This window comes from Pongo pygmaeus, chromosome 7, assembly GCF_028885625.2.
Source record: "Pongo pygmaeus isolate AG05252 chromosome 7, NHGRI_mPonPyg2-v2.0_pri, whole genome shotgun sequence".
Lineage (NCBI taxonomy): Eukaryota > Metazoa > Chordata > Mammalia > Primates > Hominidae > Pongo > Pongo pygmaeus.
The window spans coordinates 17261267-17281435 of record NC_072380.2 but is presented as its reverse complement, the minus strand read 5'-3'; the positions used below and the strand labels follow the sequence as shown (position 1 = coordinate 17281435).

The window sequence follows — 20169 nt, the reverse complement described above, 5'->3', positions numbered from 1 at the left end:
CCCTGTCTCTACTAAAAATACAAAATATTAGCCGCGCATGGTGGCGCGCACCTGTAATCCCAGCTACTCGGAAGGGGTCGGGGGAGCTAAGGCAGGGTGATTGCTTGAACCCGGGAGACGGAGGTTGCAGTGAGCCGAGATCGCGCCACTGCGCTCCAGCCTGGGCAACAGAAGGAGAGTCCGTCCCCCCAGCAAAAAAAAAAAACAGGGGTTAGGGACTTAACAATGTTGTCATCTTTATTTAAAATAGTGTGAAACTGTTAAGTAAATATACTTGCAAAATGCATATAATATAAAGAAGCAGTTCTAATTTTTGAAAACCATTAGAGGCCATAGACATTTGCAATGTAAAAGGCTGCAGCAAACCAATTTACAGTAAAAGTTGAAATAACATGAATTGTAAAAATATTTCTAAACTGACCACGATAAAATGAAAAACTCATAGGAAGACAACAGAACAATCAAGATGAACATAAAGTAATTCTTGAGCGTGGGGACAAGACTATGAAAGAAGTGAGAAATGTACATGCACTGGTCGCTGTGGGATGGGGAGAGACTGCTCCCAACAGGGTAAATCTTAGAGACTCAAGAAGACTGACTACGTGATAAGTGACTCTCAGACGAGAAGCATTCACTGATGAAAACTCTGGCTTCCCTTTCCTTTGATGTTGCAACAGTTCTATTTTCCATTCTTTGTGAAACCTGGAGATTACTCTTCACAATTGTATTTTAACAATTCTGCTGACGCGGCAATCAGGTAGGCAAAGGGAAAGATCAGTGGGGAAGCCTGGGCAGCAAGGGATACTGGAAATAGACTATGAGAGAGATTGAGAGATTACAGTCAGCAGCGATGTGTCAGGAGGGATGAGGAAATCCGAGTTAGAAGCGCTGAGCAGTGGTGCGGCAGGAGGCAGGGAGGGTCCGGAGGAAAACAGTAAAAGTGGGCAGGAGTGGCAGAGCAAGCGTGTGACCCAGAACCAAGGGAGGTAAACCACATGAGGAGCTGGTGGGGAGCAGACTGAGGCGCTGCGAGGGTGGTTAGGACAAGCCCGCCCTCCCACCCTACTTTTTCCTCCGGTGGAGAGGCAGCGACCAGTCACCTGGAGTGTGAGTTCCGGAGGGACTCGATCAGGCGCTGCTTCTGCTGCTGGAGGCTGGTGAGGCCACCGGGGGACCCAGCCGCGGAGGAGGAGGCGCTCTTGGTCAGGGGAAAGAGCCAGCTCATCCTCCTCGGGTCCACGGGCCGGAGGCCCTGGAAGGCTCTGGCCTGCTTCTCCCAGTGGCTCGGCCCGGCGGTTCTCCAGCGACAGAGGAGCGGGGTGCGACGTCCGTGGCCCAAGCGCTGGGGACCGCGTCTTCTCTAAGCCAGTCCTGCCTGCGCTCCCCGGGTTCTGGGGGACATGCTACGAACGGCGGGCGGCTGGAGAGAGAAACTTGCCGCCCAGAACAGGCGGTTCCACCTTCACGGCCCAGACGCCCAAGCCGGCCAGTCAAGCAGCCTGGCCGCCCAGCGCTCCACCACCCGCGCCGCCGTCACATGCATGCCCCGCCCCCTCTGCGTGTCGCGTCATCATCTAGCGCCCGCGCCAGAACGTGCGAAAAGCGACGGCGCAGTACGGTGCGGCGCAGCTCCTGCTCGCCTTTCCCCTCGCTGGGCGAGAGGTGTCTATGGGGCACCCGCTGCCGCCGCCGCTACCGCCACCGCCACTGCCGCCGGGTGCTGTCTCTATGGCGAGGAGGAGGAGGAGGAGCGCGAGCTCAGCGACACAAGTATATCTTGCATCCGCTGCAGCCTTACGGGGGGAGGGGCGGGTTAGGGAAGTAGAAAGGGGGCGGGGACGATGAACCTGAGAGGGTGCGCGATGGCGCCAGCTGGAGTGCGGCTGGCGGAGGAAGGAGCCTGGCGGCGGGTTGGGGGCTGGGTAACTGGGGCTGGGGGTTTGTAAAGGGGTTGGCGCGTAGTGATGACGCAAAGGCTTTGTACCTGGGGCTTCGAAGTGGGACGGAAATTGGGAGTGGAGGGCGGTGGCCTAGATCCTCAGCTCTTCGTATTCTTTCACGCAGCAGTGCTTGGGAGTCAGTGTAGCTCCAGTCAGTGTTATCAGCACCTTCGCACTGGCGCTTTGCCAGGGAAGAGAGTTATCTATATGACTTGAATGCCTCGGTGCCGTCCTCTCGTTTCTCTGGGAAACTGCAGTACGGAGATGCTATCTCCAGTAATGAGAAGGCCTTTGGTGTCTCTTCGGGGCTTCTGGGACTGCAGTAGAGAGAGAGGTGGAGGAAAGCAATGTTAAATTACAGGGTCTTTCCAAGTCTGTGTGTTTTTGTGCTTATGTGTGTGTGTGTGTGTGTGTGTGTGTGTGTGTGTGTATCGGGGTGGGAGAGTTATAAAGGAGGGGTGTCCTGGATCTCCTTTAGTTTCTTGGAGAATTCGAAGTTACATTTCTGACTCTTCAGAGTTTAGAAGACAGTTATAAGACCCTCTTTTTACTCTTGGTTTTTTTTTTTTCCAATTTGTATGAAAAGTGCAGAAGGATTTGAAATTTCCCTGCCCAAGAATCAACACGAACTCTGTTTATAGACCAGAAATGTGAGATCTATCTTTGGTAACCAGGGAATATGCTGTGAGTTTTAGACGTTCTATTGTGTTCTTTTTCCCTTCTGCAACTGCGAACATTCAGATAATTTTCATGGCCATTACTTTTTTCTCAGAGCATTTACAAACATTTTTGACCCCTCTAGTCTAGTTTGAATAAATACCAGTAAAGTAGATCTTGTTATCAAGTCGGATTTTGGTTATTTTGTTAATGAGGAATAAAGATAAACACCATCTTTGGCATGGTAACATCTGATCTTGTCACATGTATATAAGTAATTTTTCGTTTTTGTCTGGAAATGGATGGCTTTATAAAGTTTTATGCAGAGTAGTTGAACTCAGATAAATCTTTAATTAGTGGAAAGTTATAAAATATGATTAGGATGTGTGCGTAAAAAAGCTATTTTAAAATAACTGAAATTAGGAACAGGAAATCCTGTAGTCCTTTTTTTCCTACAGACTAGCTGTGTGACCTTAAGTTACTTTCTAAACTTTGATTTTTTTTTTTTTAATGAGTCAAGAACTTTGAATAAATAACTACTTAGGTTCCTGCGAGATCAATTATTCTGTGATTCAGTTTGATATATCTGGTCTTCATTTTGTTTTTTTATTTTGACAGGTACATAAATAAAGGATAAAATATTTTATGAAACAATTCTTCAATCAAGTATAACATTTTGATGCTTGGCATCTAGACTCCCTTGTGCCCTCACTATGCCAGCGGCAACTGTAGATCATAGCCAAAGAATTTGTGAAGTTTGGGCTTGCAACTTGGATGAAGAGATGAAGAAAATTCGTCAAGTTATCCGAAAATATAATTACGTTGCTATGGTATGCCCACAAGCAGATCTTTAAAACGCTTCATATAAAGGAGGAAAAGGAAATTTTAAAGTCTTGAATTCAACCCTTTTGGTTGATATTTTTAGGGATTAATTTCACCATGAAAAGAAAGATTTGTCACTGCCCTCTAGCCAAAATCCATCAGGAATACACCTGTGATTTGACAGGTTGGGTTTATCCCTCATTGCAGTGAGGGAAAACGCATTGGAATTCATGGGAACCATGGGCCCTTTGAGTAAGAGAGGGTTAGAAAGGATTTGGGCTTGTGTCAAGTGTTCTTAGGGGAAGATAAGGGAAGCATGGCTTTACTGTGGATTGGATGTGGTCAGGAAGCTGGGGTAATTCTGTGATTGGGTATCTTACTAAGTCTTAAATGAGAGACTAGAATGAGGTTAAAGCTGCAGAGAAGGAACAGTCATTCATTTAGCCAGGATGGAGATACTTGGTCATTTTGTGGTTTGACATTATTTTTTGTCCTTGTTCAGACATGATTACAGAGTGGCCTTATTTGAGGTTGAACTTCTGTGAAATTGTGTTCAACAGGAGAACATTAGGGCCTAGCTATGAGTGCCAGCTCTGCTCCTAGCAACACCAAAGCCTAGCTGGTAGTACCACATGAGCTCCCAGAAGCTAGGGTGCTCTTTCTCAAACAAAAAAATCAGATGTGCCAGTGAAACGTTGTTGGTCTGCAGTTTGTTTTCATAATTAACACTGGAGTTCTGTGTTTTTGCACGTGCTGTTTGGTCTGCCTAGATTGTCTACCCAGTTAATGATTTTTCTTCTTTACCATTATATTGTCTATATCTGTTAGCTACCCTACTGTTTTCTACATCCACTAGATGATTATTAGCTCCATAAAGCAAGTGCTTTAATCATCCTTTCTCTCCCAACACCTAGCGTAACACATACGGTATTGAATAAAGTGGCTGTTGAATTGTGCTGAATTTAGAAAAATATTGATTTCTTTACTATTTCATAGTGACTTGATAGGTAGTTTTTATTCTTAGCTAGCCCTAGTTTCAATTCTAACACTAAACTGATGTATCTTTGTCTCAGTATTTTTAATAAAAATAAATGCATTACTTTGGGGAGGAGCAGGTTGATTGGTTAAAATATGACTGTTTCTTTGTAAATGACATACTATTTGATAAAGGTGTACTTACCCATGATTAGAACTAAAATGGTTTTCTTAACCAATGGAAATTCATAGTGATCATTGATTTCTCAGATGATAAAGAGTGGCAACATAGAGAAGTGATAACATCCTACAGGAGTGAGTAGGTGGCATGCAATTCTTGACAACCTGCTTTCTGTGGACTATAGAGAGAATATTGTTTCAGCCAGAGAAATTAGGAAGCTAATGATGTTTTTCTTAGGATTTTGGTGTTGAGAAAAACCTTGTCTCAGAGAAGCAATGGAAAGTACAGGGCGTTTTCCCCTCTTTCTAACCAGTTCTTCAAGAAACTTGGTTTTAGCATTGGAATACTGTGAGCATCATTTCACGTATCCTTTGGGAGATAGGAATTTATGATTTTCCCCCCTTTCTTGGTTATAGAGTAAGTATTTGGTTACATTTATCACATGTATCTCATGTAGTAGTTTTTTGGATATATTTAAAGAAAGGTTATTAAGTTTATAGAGTTTTATAGTTCTAAAAAGTGATGTTCTTTCTAGTTAAAATATGCTTTGTAATTGAATATAAATGTGTAGAATATCATCTGTAGGATTCTTTGATTTGCATCAAAAATTAAGAATGTGTGGATTGTAGTTTTGACTGTTTAGTACATAATGAATCTTAAAACTATTTTACAGGACACCGAGTTTCCAGGTGTGGTTGCAAGACCCATTGGAGAATTCAGGAGCAATGCTGACTATCAATACCAACTATTGCGGTGTAATGTAGACTTGTTAAAGATAATTCAGCTAGGACTGACATTTATGAATGAGCAAGGAGAATACCCTCCAGGAACTTCAACTTGGCAGTTTAATTTTAAATTTAATTTGACGTAAGTGGGAAATAACTGTATAACCCAGACTTTTTTTTTTTTTCTTTAATCTTAGGAATTGATTTTCCTCAAGTATGGTGACATGCTAGGTGAATTTGGTGTAGTTATCCTGGAAATATATAAAACGTAACATTTCAAAAGCATAGTTTTCTTTTTTACTATGGGACCAAAAAAAATACTTTGATGTTAAAGATGTTATATTTAAAATGTGACTGCAACTTTTTTTGTATTTGGAAAACTTTGGGTATTGAAAGTACTTCTGATAGAAAAAATAATCCTACATTAGTTTTACTTTCAAAAATTTTGTGTGCAATTTGAAATATAGCCTTTTATAATTACCCTTCTTGTAAAGATTTTTATTGCATTCATATTCCAGTTTATGAGTAGATTACATGTCAAATGCAGTAAGACGTTTTCTGGAACCTTGGGTACGTTTTCCTTTCAAGTCAGTATTATATAATCATTATGTTGCCACTTCAGCCCACAAAAGCTCTCTTAATTTACATATAGGAGAAGTAGTAGTATCCTTGAACCTGGTGTTTATCATATGTCAGAATCTGCATTCTAACTCAAGCCCTGGGTCTTCACCCAGTTTCCTTAGTTATAATATTTCTATATTATTAGTAGAAGTAGTCTTGATAGCTAAGGGAAGTTTTAGATGTTTTTGGAGAAGGGCAGATTATTTGCAAACTGTAAGTTGGGTAAATAAAATATTTAATACAGTCTAATTACAGCAGGACGTCAAATGTCATTTTCTTCAACACTGTTTCATGGTAACCTTCATAAAAAATAAAATTGATTCCTGACCTGGGCCACTATCTGTGTGGAGTTTGCACGTTCTCGTGTATATGTAGATTTTCTCCCGGGTCCTCTGATTTCCTCCCACATCCCAAGGCTGTGCACGTTAGGTCAAATGGTGTGGCTAAGTTGTCCCAATGTGAATGAGTAGGTGTATCTGTGTGAGTGCACCGTGCCACGGAATGACATGCATACCAGGGTTGGTTCCCACATTGTGTCCTGAGCTGCCAGAATAGGCTCTGGCTTTCTTCACCCTTCAGCTGAATAATGGAGCAAATAATTATCTTGTTTTTATTAATCGTTCTTAAATTTACATATAGCTCACATTTATTTCATTGTTTAATATTAGAAGTATTTTGGTTTTTATCTAGAAGTTTGATGATTTTTTTGTGACCAGAAATATGCCATAGGAGCTTAACTCTTGTTTTTATCAATTAGCCTGTGGTAAAAATTGGTTTCGTTATCCATCTTTTGGCTTAAAGTTGCAGTTTCCAAGAACTTATTGATAACGTTGAGTGAGTACTTAACTGTATGTTGCAATATTGCATTGTTCTTCTATTTGATATCCTACATTTGTGTCATATATCCTAATATCTGGTAGGTAAAATAGTAAAAGAAACTGTAGGCAATTAATGGTAGTGCCAATGTATGAATTCTTTCTTCCCGTTCTTTGTCAAATAAAGATATTTAGTATACACAATTTTACGAAAGTAGGGCTGAGGAAAAGCAGAGTAATGGTGCTTGTGGTATAGTAATATGGCTTATAATTACACTGTGTTTAGCGTGACTCTCCATTTCACTCTTTTGGGTTTAATAATATACTCTCCATTCGGAGACCAAGGCAGGAGGATTGCTTGAGGCCAGGAGTTCTAGACCAACCTGGTCAACATAGACTCTGTCTCTACAAAAAAAAAAAAAAAAATTGAAACTTAGCCAGGCGTGGTGGCTGTGTACCTGTAGTCCTAGCACTACAGGTGCAGGTACGGGTGGCTAGCACTACAGGTACAGGGAGACTGAACCAAGTGGATTGCTTGAACTGAGGTGTTCAAGGCTATAGTGATCTAGATTGCACCACTGCACTCCAGCCAGGGCAACAGTGATACTTTGTCTCTAAAAATACCTGTATCTATACACACACGCACAGTCTACAGAACCTTGTAAACTTGTCCAACCCTTGGCCCAGGATGGCTTTGAATGCAGCCCAACACAAATTCGTAAACTTTCTTAAAACATGAGATTTTTTTGTTGTTGTTTAACTTAGTTTATTTAATGTGTGGCCCAAGACAGTTCTTTCAGTGTGGCCCAAGGAAGCCAAAAGATTGAACACCCTAGTTACAAAGGGTGAAAAGTACTCCACTCAAACTGAAAACCTTTTATAAGAACTACAGCTCTGAAACACTGAAAATTGCCTCCTATCCTTTTTCTCAAATGATAAACCTTTATTAAAATTAGTGCTTTACCATTTCATTTGTTCCGTGTTACTTTTTGTTCAAGTGAATTAGAACATTGTTTTTAAATTAGATACTATTGTGATCTCAGTACATGAGAAGGAGGTAACCCATCAGCTTCTCAGTTTGGGTAAAATTGACAGTTTCCTTTTCTAGAAACACCTTTGTTCTAGTAACAACTGCTTTCTTAGTACAGCCTGTAAGTGACATTTTTTCTTTCTTACTCAAAAACGACTGCCAAAGTTTACTACCAAGTTTTGCTACCATTTATACCAGGGGTGTCTAATCTTTTGGTTTCCCTGGGCCACACTGGAGGAAGAATTGTCTTGGGCCACACATAAAATACACTAATGCTAACAATAGCTGATGAGCTAAAACAAACAAAACAAAAAAAACCTCAAAATGTTTTAAGAAAGTTGACAAATTTGTATTGGGCTACATTCACAGCCATGCGGGGCCGCATGTGGCCCACTGGCTGCAGGTTGGACAAGCTTGATTTACACTGATGTTAGGAGATGTTTAAGGAGAAGGATACAGTGAAAAACATTGGGTAGAAGAAGTCATTTGGAAGATAAACGAATAGTGCCTAATATAGAGAGAGCACCGTGAAGAGAATCTTGGAAATTTTGAAGAAAGATAAAAATTGACTTTTTAATGGCGTGGCTAGAATGAGTGTCAGTTACAGTGCTAGACACTAGGGATTTAGTACTGAGGAAAGTTGGTCATGGCCTTTATATCTCAGTTCTTTGTAACTCTTCAGTTTTCTCTCTATTGCCAAAGTCTAAGAATTAGAATTGTAACGTATGGGAATTCTCTCCAAACTGAATTTGGAGTTGATACATCCATGAAAATTGAAGTGGAGTACTGATGAGCTGTGAAGAAGCAAAGCATTCTGTGGAAATAATGTCACTGATAAGTCAAAGAGGATTAAAAGAAATTTTTAAAAAATCCTCACTTTTAGGCTGGGCATGGTGGCTCACGCCTGTAATCCCAGCACTTTGGGAGGCCGAGGCGGGCAGATCACAAGGTCAGAAGATCAAGAGCATCCTGGCTAACACGGTGAAACCCTGTATCTACTAAAAATACAAAAAAAATTAGCTGGGTGTGGTGGTGGGCACCTGTATTCCCAGCTACTTGGGAGGCTGAGGCAGGAGAATGGCGTGAACCCAGGAGGTGGAGCTTACAGTGAGCCGAGATGCCACTGACTCCAGTCTGGGCCACAGAGTGAGACTCCGTCTCAAAAAAGAAAAATCACTTTTGGTGATTGCAGTAATTCAATAGGATAGTAGAAATTACAGGGCACCTTGGGTTCGGTGGTAACAGAAAGGGTGCTGATGCTTCATTTAAGGAAAGTGGCAGTGTAAAGAAGGAGATAGAGAGTGCCATAAGAAGGAAGGCTGGATGCAGTAGCCCATTCCTGTAATCCCAGCACTTCAGGAGGCCAGTTGGAAGCCAGGGTGAGCAGGTCGTTTGAGCTCAGAAGTTCAAGACCAGCTCGGGCAACATGGCAAAACCCTGTCTACAGAAACAAAAATTAGCCAGGCATGGTGGTGCATATCTGTAGTCCCAGTTACTTGGGAGGCTGCAAAAGGAGGATTGCTTGAGTCCGGGAGGTCAAGGCTGCAGTGAGCCATGTTCAAGCCACTGCTTCCTGGATGACAGCCAGACCCTGACTCAAGAAGGGAAAGCAGAATCAACAGAATAGTGGTTTTTATTTTGTTTTACAGATAATGCACAGACATATTTGAGTGTTCATGAGTTAGTTAAGGAGTTGTATGTTAGCATAAAGATAGGCACTTGACAAGTCCTTTGAGGAATGGCGTGGAATAGTGTCTAAGGCATTGGTAGCAATTAGCTTTGGCGATGAGGCAAGCTGGCTTTGGCGTCTACATGAGAAAGATCTTCACATAGATGGGTAGATGTAAAGAAAGACAGGAATATTAATCTGATGTTTCTTTGTAAAGCAGGTATGGGGTGAAGCCATATGCTGCAAGTAAACAGGTGAAGGGTGTTATTGGAAACTTAAGAGAAAAAGGTCTAAACTACTTGTATACCTATACCTTGGCAAATGGCCAAGAATGATGTGAGCCTGGAGAAGAGTCTGTTTTTTAGGCCTTTCATTGCTTATAGTTGCTAAGGCATGCCTCAGTGTGAGCACTGGGACCTGATGAATGAGATTCTAATTTTTTGAGGTACATATTTTTAGCATAGGAAAGCTATGGTTTCACTGGGAAAAAAAAAAAAGAAACTACTTCATTGGGTTTATTCTGTTACCCTTCCTAAAGGATTTTCCAGGGGAGACTGACTTTTAAGTGATTGTTGTGGTTTCCTTCTCTTTTAAAATATTTCCATTGTTAGTTTTGTAATTTTTCAGACATTTAGAAATAAATTGATTTCTAAAGGACTAACCATAATGATACTTTTTGGCCCAAGTGAAATGTACCCCATGGTTTAGATTTGTCAAGTGTTTAATAGGAATTCCTTTTGCCAAGAGGTAGAAACCAGTATTCTTACAATCTAAAAAGTAAATAAAAAAATACTTTTTCACATATTCTCAAAAATGTATCTGTATTTTGGTAACTTTTTTGTTTTAATATTTCAGATACAGATATACTGTATTTTGGGAACTTCTAATATTTCAGATACACATATATTTGTGGTTGGAGATGGCTTTCTTTTTGGCTTAAGTGAAATCTTGAAGAATTGGTTTATATTTCGATTTCCTGGCTTGATTTTATAAGGCAGTCTTTTAGGAGTAGGATTGTTGGCAGAAGAAATTATTGCTGTTACAGCACAGTCCTTAACTTTAAACAGTGTTGCTTATTGGAGGCATTTGCAAGGCTCATCATTTGTGAAAGGAGGCATCTCCTTCTTTAAGATGAAGTGTAGTTTGACTCATCCACATGAGACGTTTTCCACTGGGTCTCCTTACCGGTGCTGCTGAGAGCACGGGAGATGGGCATATATGCACCACAGCTATGGCTGCAGCTCTATCTGGGAGCATTACAGTGGCTGCTGAGACTGAGAGTCTCTGAAAAAACTTGTCTGTCACTTTGCGACGGTAGTCCCTGGTGAATAGGAGACCCTTTTCCAAACCCAGTTAAATGTATTTAAGTATGAACGGCTAATAGAGTTAATAGAATAAAGATTAAAATTGCACCTTTGGACTCTTTGAATGATGTTTTATTATTCGAAACACTTTTGTGAAATAATGACCTTTGTATTTAAATTGCATTTTTCTTGCATATATGTAAAGCATTGAAAGAGGTGGACTCAAGCCAATTCTCTGTCTCTTTTCTGGCACTATAGTTATAGATGTAAGCAGAAGAACAGCTTGTTTGAAGTAATGGCATGTTTGAATGTTGTCTTTCTCTTTCCTCTGCCAGGGAGGACATGTATGCCCAGGACTCTATAGAGCTACTAACAACATCTGGTATCCAGTTTAAAAAACATGAGGAGGAAGGAATTGAAACCCAGTACTTTGCAGAACTTCTTATGACTTCTGGAGTGGTCCTCTGTGAAGGGGTCAAATGGTTGTCATTTCATAGGTAAAACGACTACATTGAAAATGGCATTTGTTTTTCCATCTCATACTTGCTCCACGCTTACTTGGGTCACTATGTTAGCAATTTCAGGTTTAATTCTAGAAAGAGTTGACTGCCATATAGAGTTGTCTCCTAAGTCTTAGGAGGCTAATGTTGGTCTACTTAAAGGTTAATTTAAAATATGGGATCCATTTTTGCCTGTGAGAAGCATGTTGCATAGTGGAAACAGTACGGGTTCTCTAAAAAGTGAAAGACCCTGGTTTAAATCCAGCAATGCCATTTGGAATTGGTGTTACCCAGGGTTTTCTTTTACTATTTCTACACCTTAGTTTTTAATGTTCTACAGGGGAAACCATTCATTTACATTTACACAACGTTATTGAGTATTTACCATATGGCAGGCACTGAGATGAGATTCTAGGAACTAAGCTGTGAATAAAACAGATGAAAATTATTTACCTCATGGAGTTTATATTCTCATGGGGGTGGACAGACAGTTTTTAAAAATGGAGTTCACATTGTGATTTGTTAGATAGTGGTAAGTACTATCTCAGAACAGCAAAGAAAATGCTAAGGATGGGTGTGGAGGTGGATTTTAATTTTTTTTAAAATAAAGTGATAAGGCATCCCTTAGAAGAAATATCTTGAAGACTTGTTTTAATGGTCACTAAAATACTTTATAAACAGTAAATTCTCAATCAGTGGTGGTTCTGAATTCTTTATTGTTATGAAACTAGATTATTTAAGAGTGTTTCTGGTAAGGAAACTATTCCGATTTTGTGAAATAGACTTCCATGTATGAAAAAGAGTTTTCCTATCTAAGCAAACTAAACTGACGTTCCAGGGACTAAAAGTAACCTTCAGAATGATATTGGCTTTTGTTAGGTTTTGAAAAAGCACTGTGTTACATAGATGTTAGTACTCTCATACTTGATCCACTTCACACATTTATCTTAACTCTGAGTCTCCTGCATGGTTTAGTTTCTGTCTCTGATCTGTGGGATGTTTATAGTGAAGGACTGTTCATGTGGGCAACTTTGATGTGTACTAACCAGAAATGGTTGAGTTGTAGGTACTGAACACACTCATTCTTACCTATCATCTTTTTTGTCTCTTCTGCACTTGAACTTGTACCTTAGGAAACATAACTTAAGACTTGACACAAATACCTTTTTTTTAGTCATTTTTCTTCCCTAGATATGAAGATGCAAAAGAACTGGAAAGTATTGCCCTACCCTTTTACTGTATATGACATACCCTTTCATTTAAAAAATACTCTGACAAAATACAGTGCACTAGGCACTGGGTATTAAGATGAACGAAAACAAACAGGGTTCATTCATGTCTTCTTGGAGTTTAGAATCTAAGTTAGACTGATATATTTGAATATTTATCAAGATAGAAGATTTTATTCCACTAAATATCATTAGCTGTTTTCCTCATATTCTAATCTATTTCAAGTAATGAAGAATAGTTTAAGAAGTTTATAAATCCTAAGCGCTAATATAATCTTAAACTTTTAATGTTAGTAAGCAAATGTTACATAGGCTTCCTGTCAGAGGTCCTGGAAGGAAGGGTAGACAAGGGACGGACGTGTCTAAGTGGCCTGGGAGTGTAGGGAGACAGAAAGCTGTGGAAAAGGCCGGACAAGGGAGAGGAGGTTTGGATTTGAGAGTGTAGGAGTTTGCATTTTCTGATCAAGAGAGTAGTTATTTTTTACTACCCTTCACTTCTTCCATGTGCAACATTTCCATTAATGACTCTCAGGGAGCCACACTGAGAGGAAGAGAATTGTGAAGGAAGAAAAGGGAGAGACCACTTCACACAGTCATTTAACAGAAGTGAAAATACCTTGTTACAGTCTTATTCTTTGGATACCAAAGTATATGATCACCTTATGTAAAAGATGGGATGACTTGCATTACTTTTGTCTACCGAATGCCAGTTCTCTTGCTACATTTGCTGACTCTTCTGGCCAAGTTTCCATTCATCTTTATTTCTCCATTTCCATAGTTATTTAAAAAAAAAATTTTTGAGACATCTGTGGGCAGCTTGATACTCTTCTTGGTGTTCTCTATTCAAATATCAACAAAATAGTATTTTATTGACCATAGGCTTGGTTTGGTAGTGTAGGTCTGTGTTGATATCTCTGGATAATAAAGTGATAAAGTTCTTAATACTGTAAGATGACGGCATTTTCCCATTATAGTTCTCAGTATGTTTGTTTTCTCTGTTCTTGTGTGCACTTCTCTTTAATGTTTTTGGGAGGGCTCTAGTGTGACTTGCTTAAATTTGAATCAGAAAAACTTTTTTTTTTAATCTTCATAGTATTTATATGTCCCTCTTCTTTATTCTTTTAACCCTTTTATAGCGGTTACGACTTTGGCTACTTAATCAAAATCCTAACCAACTCTAACTTGCCTGAAGAAGAACTTGACTTCTTTGAGATCCTTCGATTGTTTTTTCCTGTCATTTATGATGTGAAGTACCTCATGAAGAGCTGCAAAAATCTCAAAGTAAGGCTTCAGGTGGCATTATCTACAGCAGCACACTGTTGAGACCAAGTGACTGTCATGAGAGCCTAGGCTGGGATGTTGTTTTAAACCATATTTTGAAGTATTACAGTAAATGCAATTATATTATCTGGTCATGTGATTTTTTTTCTTGCATGCATAATTTATAGGGAATCCTTTTTTCAGAGCTTCAGTATGTCTTGGCAGAGGGCAGAATTTTCAGCACATTTCAGGCTTAGGTCAGGTTCTTGTAACTGCTTGCCAGATTGAAAATCACAAACCAAAACAAAAATCTGAGGACAGTGAGGCTCTCATATGCACGCCAGTGTGAGTTCTTTCTCCCAAGACGCATAGAATCTGTTCTCACAAGGTGGAATCTAAGGTGGCCAGCCATATGCAGATGTATTCAGTAGTGTGGCAAAAGTTTTTCTTTCCTTTTGGCTTATCTTGGCTAGAAATTATTTTGTCAGTTCTAGTGATAGGATAGTGTTCCTAGGATTAAACTACATAGCTAAAAGATTCTTTTTCTGGCCAAAAGATGTCAGCTTGTTACAGTTAAGTACTATGGGAAATGTGTAGGTCTTGCCTAGATAGTAGTAACATTTTGACGCTGCATAACGTGTATTTTTAAATTCTAAACATTAATTCTTTTTTTGTTTTTGAGACGGAGTCTTGCTCTGTCGCCCAGGCTGGAGTGCAGTGGCGTGGTCTCGGCTCTCTGCAACCTCCGCCTCCTAGGTTCAAGTGATTATCCTGCCTCAGCCTCCTGTGTAGCTGGAATTAACAGGTGTCCATCACCACACCCAGCTAAATTTCGTATTTTTAGTAGAGACGGGGTTTTACCATGTTGGTCACGCTGGTCTTAACAGATAACTGAATATGAGAAGCTTTCTTTTGGCCAGTGTTTACCTTTAATACAGGATATGGTCAGCATATGACTAGAGAAATTTTCAAGAAAGGTTATTTTATGTTTGTAGCAGTAGACTTCTGTGTAATTTGAGGGGACTTCCAGTAAGTGAACTTGCAGTAGGGTGTCCCTTGCTTGAGAAACTCAGCCCACCCTGTGAAAGCACTGCATGCTGAGGCCTACATGTTTTCATCTGACTTTTTTTTTAATTGACATGTCTGTATAATGACAGTTTTCAGGAACAGGGAACCAAATTATTGCTCATCATGTGGTTGTTACTGGGAAGTTTCTAAGTACAGATATTCTGAATGTGTCCTGAGTAAGCTGCTGTGTTAAAATTCAGGTTAACGACAAAGATGCTTTTTGACTTATAGTCAGCCATGCTGTTCTATTCAGTTCTGTTCTCCTAAGCAGCTGCTAATGATACCTAATCCTCGTGCTATTTTTAGCACAGAAGCAACTGCTGTGCAAAGCCTTGTTTCAAGCTATGATGCACAGAAGGGCCATTTTGCTGGTGGAGGCCTTAACAATTTAGAGAAGAATTTTTGTTTTGTTGTTGGTGTTTCTTTACTTCACTCTCTACTCTTATTCTCCCCTCCCTTTACTCTCCTTCCCTGTCCTCCCACTTTCTTTCCGTTACTGTCTTTCTCTTTCTTTCTTTCCACTGTCATCTATCTATTTTTTAATTTAGGAGTATTAACATAGGTGGATTATAGCAGACCACTCTAAGGAGTTGTGTGCATATACTGGTCTTAACTAACAAAACCATAGTGAAGCATTTAGCATATTCTTAATGATTTGGTTATTCATAATGGCTTTGTTTTGTAAAAATTAAGTGAAAACTACAAATGGATGGTGGGGAGTTTAAGAAAATATGCAAAAAAATGGTGTTATACTAGCTTTTCAGTTTTATAATTATTACTGGATTGATAGACTATGAGTGTACTTGATAAATATTACCCTATATATGGTCTGCTTCCCTCCCATATCTAGGAAAGTATTTACCTGTCATATGCCCTAAAACATGATGAAGATACATTTTCCCAATTACTATCTTGTTTTCTATTAAATGATACATTTTCCACATTCAACAAATACATTAGTAATTCACATTCTCTGTTTCTTCCCCCCAATCTTTATAAGATTCACCTTTACATACTAAAGTTTATTTTCATTTTGGTCAGCGTCTAAGTTTTTAATTTGTGAATTTAGGCGTTGTAAGATTTTTCTCCTTGACAAGCAATTTTTATTTCTTCTAGGGTGGATTACAGGAGGTGGCAGAACAGTTAGAGCTGGAACGGATAGGACCACAACATCAGGCAGGATCTGATTCATTGCTCACAGGAATGGCCTTTTTCAAAATGAGAGAAGTATGAAGACATCACTGCCTTTTTCTCAGTTGGTTGTTAGGTTGAGAACATTAAAAATCTTGTGGCCAAAGATTTTGGGCAACAAGTACCTACTAAGTAAAGATATAATTAGAGATACCAATATGAGTCACATCCACCACACTTAAAAGTATTCAAAAATAAGTCATCTTGAAATGTAGTTCAGAAGGAACTGGGAGAACATGTTCATCATAGAACCAACAATTTTAAAACATAAACTACCTGAGAAATCATGTAGGTCCAACCATATTATTTCTCAGGTGAGAAAACAGTCTAATAACTTCCATGATTAAACACATTACTAGTGGGAGAACTCCAGAATTCTTTTTTGATTCCCATTGGTGCTCCTTCTACAAGGCAAGGAATCTTTATATTAGGTTTCTTCTAGCATGGCCCCTTTTAGGGTTTAAACTGGTGATAAATATATTATTTGCTCATGTCATTCTTCAGTGCTTTGAAGATTTTATAGAGAAGAACTCAGGCTTTTTTACTGCATTGAGTCTTAAAAGGGGGGTTGAATTCTGAAGGGATCAAATAAATCCAACATAGTAGTTGCATCAGAAACCATATTAGGAAAACCCTCCTTAAACGGCAAAAGGCAGAGATCAGTTCCTTGAGTATAAAATGTTAGGTATGGAAGAATGAAACTTAATGAACCCATTATCTACTCCTAAGTAATTTTAAGTGATATGCACAGATACACCTAGCTATAAGTAAACAGGAAAATTGGTTGTGCAAAAACAAGTGAGGTTTTTCTTGACTATAAGTTTTCCCTTTTGCAAAAATTCGCTGTGGATTTGAGTATATTTTCTCTTAGACATTAAATTGACAGACTGAGAATTTAAAACTTTTTGTAGCAATGTATTGATAATAGAAAGCATTAAAGCTGTTTTGCTAAGTAGTGTTGTTGATTCAGAAGTGATTTGGACTATCCATTCATGACACATAAATATTTTGTTTTGGACTCCTTCCCATTGTTTCATTAGATAAACAACCTTTTGGATTTTTTAGGTTTGCTTTTAAAACTGTCTTAATGGTTTATTTAACTAACGGTGGATTTCTGGCACTAATTTGTCTTGATTTTTCTTGGCTTCTTCAAGGACAGTAATAGAGTGTGAATGTTTGGATTTTACTGTCCATGACTTTATGGTTTGATATTTATAGCCAGCTCAGCCTTGCACACAGATTTAAGACAGCTTATGAACCTAAACTTTTTTTCCCCCACCATCATTGGCTTTCTTCATTCTTGAGTATTGTTAAATTAATGGAATAAATATTTATTTTTCCATGATGACAAATTCTTATAAAAATGGTCTAAATGGAAAAGACATGCATTATACACTTTTTTTGTAGTCTCTTTGGTTTCTGAGCTCTGTACTTTTGAGGACATTAGTCTTACTCATTGAACTGAAATGCGTAGCCTCAAAGGAACACCATAGAAAAGAGCCATCATTATTGTCAGTGAACAGTCAGTACTTACATTGCTGAAATATAAATTACAAGTGGTTCCTTTTGGTTAAAATTATCTTTTTTTTCTTCAAAATTCCTTTTTAGATGTTCTTTGAAGATCATATTGATGATGCCAAATATTGTGGTCATTTGTATGGCCTTGGTTCTGGTTCATCCTATGTACAGAATGGCACAGGGAATGCATATGAAGAGGAAGCCAACAAGCAGTCATGACATGAAATAGTCCTTTTATTTTTATTTTATTTCAAGTTACACACATGCTTGTATATAGGTTTTATCTCTGGTTGAATCCCTTGAACAATAGACAGTACCTTCCCCCTCCCCTTCATGGCCCATTTTATTGTCTGCCTTTCAGTACTAAGTATGACCGTTCCTATCTCAGATCTTAATAAAAAGAAAAAAAAAAACGCATTCAGGTTAAATTTGGCCTTAATTTAATATACTTGTTAGCAAGCGTGTGTGACAGAGAGTGGGGAAAGCTACATCATTGAATATTTTGATAAACTTTACCTACTTGAGTTTGGTTTATTTTTCCCTTTTCCTAAATTAACTAGCACTGACTGTAATTTATATTCCCTGTTTCATGTCTCTCCCTTCCATTCTGCAGGAGTTTTAGCTATTTGAGATTGTGGACCATCAGTTTTGCACTTTAGAGAGTGTTTCTGACTCAAAACCTCTGTTTTATCAGAAAATTTGTTTTTTCTTGATCTTAGCTGGAAAAATCTGCCAACTTTACACAATATTTACTTGGTTTTGACCCACAGAATATAGCACATTGTGCAAACTGTCGATTCAGCGAAACTTAAAAAAGACAAGAAACTACTGAGGAGCTTAGTAACTGCTGTTTCTGTACGTAGTGTTTAATCTTCCAAGCACATCTAGTGTCTGTCAGTTTCTAATTGGCATGTGTAGGCTGCTCTGTGACTGAAGAATTTTCAAACCAGCTTTACACCCTTCAGGAAAAATCCCTTGTGATTGGATGTTTAGTATCTGCCAGGAAACTGGTACTCAAGATGTTGAAGCTACAGTTATTTTATGATAGCACACTTCCCTTGATCTGCTTATTTTTATTCCATCACCATTTACCCTTTTTTTTTTTTAAATTTTGTAGCCATTCTTATGATGCTCTTGATTTGTTGGTTACACAAATCAATTTTATTAAAATCCAAAGATAAGTCTTTAGGTATATTTTGTACCAAATTAAATTAGAAGACAAAAATTGCGCTTTCATAGTTGCTACAAAGGTAAATAATGGAGAGATTTGGTACAAAACAACAAAAAATATATATATATTCTCATATATATATATATATAGCTGATAAAATTACCTGAGGAGTGTAATGCTTGTTTTTTTTGTGTGTGTGTATATCTTTGCAATCTATTTTATATATATTGACAAAAGAGACTGTGAAATATTTAGCCATGCAGAATATGTGACCAGACCAGAGCATGTGTAGGAAGACTTTTCGGTAATCATTAACTCTACCCCGAAATGATGGACAAGTTATTATGTGTGTTACCTACACTTCAATCAGTAATATTAGCAAATCTCCAAATGTTAGTCACATTGGTTTGTCTCCCTTGTACATTCTTTATTCATATTACAGTGCTGTAACTGGGTGGTCCTTTTTAAACAAAACATTATTCGCAAAACAGAGGGTATTATTTGTTTTTAAAGCTTTTGTAAATAAAGGCTTCAAAATGTTTTCTTATAAATGTTGATGACTGGTGATTTTCTTTTGGAAATACTCATTTGGGGGATATTGTTCATTTTTATTTGGGCAACAACAGAATTCAGTAACTTACTTCATTAACCCTAGATGATTATTAGTCCATTAATTGAAAAATCAATCTGAGTTTTCTGCATTTCAAGTGTTGGCTTATTCTTGTTCTTTATGAGTACCTCAACTAGCTAATTAAGGACTGACTTCTGTTTCTCCTTTCTAGGAATGCATTTATTCCGAAGGATATACTTCACAAAGTAAATACATTTGGTATAAATGTGGCTTTTTAAAAAATCTAACACAATGTAGCAAGTTTCTCATTGGCTGCTTTTCTTTTGTCTTCCTTAAAAAGGAAGTGAAGCTTCTTTTCGCTTGTGATTTGTTAGTTGAGAAAACTAATATTTAAATTCTGTTCAACTATTCTTTGAGAAATCAATGCTGGATTTGAAATAGGAATGATAAAGATTGCCTTTTTATTAGCCACATAGTTGCTCAATCTCATAACTTGTATCAGTTCTGGCTTCTATCCCTAAAAAGTATAGATAATCCCTAACTTACTTTCGACTTAAATGATTTTTCAACTTTACAGTGGGTGTATTGAGAGGTAACCCCATCAAAAGTTTAGGAGCGCCTTAGGACCAACGATGGAGTTATAGTTTCTACTGAATGTGTATTGCTTTTGCACCATTGCAAAGTCAAAATTTATAAGTTGAACCATCGTAAATTGGGGGACTGTATGCTGTTGCCTGCATTAAATGCATCTTAGTATTTTTTCAGATGTAACCTCATTGTAGGTTGAGCACCCGTATAGTGTAACTTTTGTAGAGGAACATTTTGACTTTTACTGGGTCTAAGTTTTACTTTTTTATTTTGTTCCAGACAGTCTGAATGTTTGTAAAGTCTAGGTTCTAGATGTAAGATATTTGGCTGGTAA

At 38.5% G+C, this 20169-nt stretch overlaps 2 protein-coding genes across 12 annotated transcripts in view; one reads left to right on the top strand and one right to left on the bottom strand.

Annotated features, from left to right (window-relative positions):
• The window catches only part of VPS37A (VPS37A subunit of ESCRT-I), an 84879-nt gene extending 83303 nt beyond the window's left edge, over positions 1-1576 (bottom strand). For 6 of the 9 annotated variants that reach the window (XR_010127153.1, XM_054499622.2, XM_054499626.2 and 3 more), the window contains exon 1: positions 1101-1566. Coding sequence is in view for 6 of the 9 variants with exons in the window: in XM_054499622.2 (XP_054355597.2) it covers positions 1101-1225 (125 nt within the window). In the remaining 3 variants the exon portion in view is untranslated. Of the gene's footprint in view, positions 1-1100 lie in introns of all 9 variants that reach the window. The other 3 variants (XM_054499624.2, XM_063668527.1, XM_054499630.2) reach the window with 3 other exon arrangements.
• A 12-nt stretch (positions 1577-1588) lies between these two features.
• CNOT7 (CCR4-NOT transcription complex subunit 7) lies at positions 1589-19227 on the top strand. 3 transcript variants are annotated; one of them, XM_054499640.2, is made up of 7 exons: positions 1589-1770; positions 3216-3427; positions 5249-5442; positions 11075-11236; positions 13605-13749; positions 15913-16023; positions 17596-19227. In XM_054499640.2, the coding sequence occupies exons 2-7, from the start codon at positions 3311-3313 to the stop codon at positions 17722-17724; spliced, it is 858 nt and encodes a 285-aa protein (XP_054355615.1). In that variant the 5' UTR covers positions 1589-1770; positions 3216-3310; the 3' UTR covers positions 17725-19227. The 3 variants fall into 3 exon arrangements, with proteins under 3 accessions (XP_054355615.1, XP_054355614.1, XP_054355617.1); XM_054499639.2 differs by lacking the exon at positions 1589-1770 and adding an exon at positions 1824-1922; XM_054499642.2 differs by lacking the exon at positions 1589-1770 and adding an exon at positions 1975-2274.
• Positions 19228-20169: the final 942 nt, after the last annotated feature.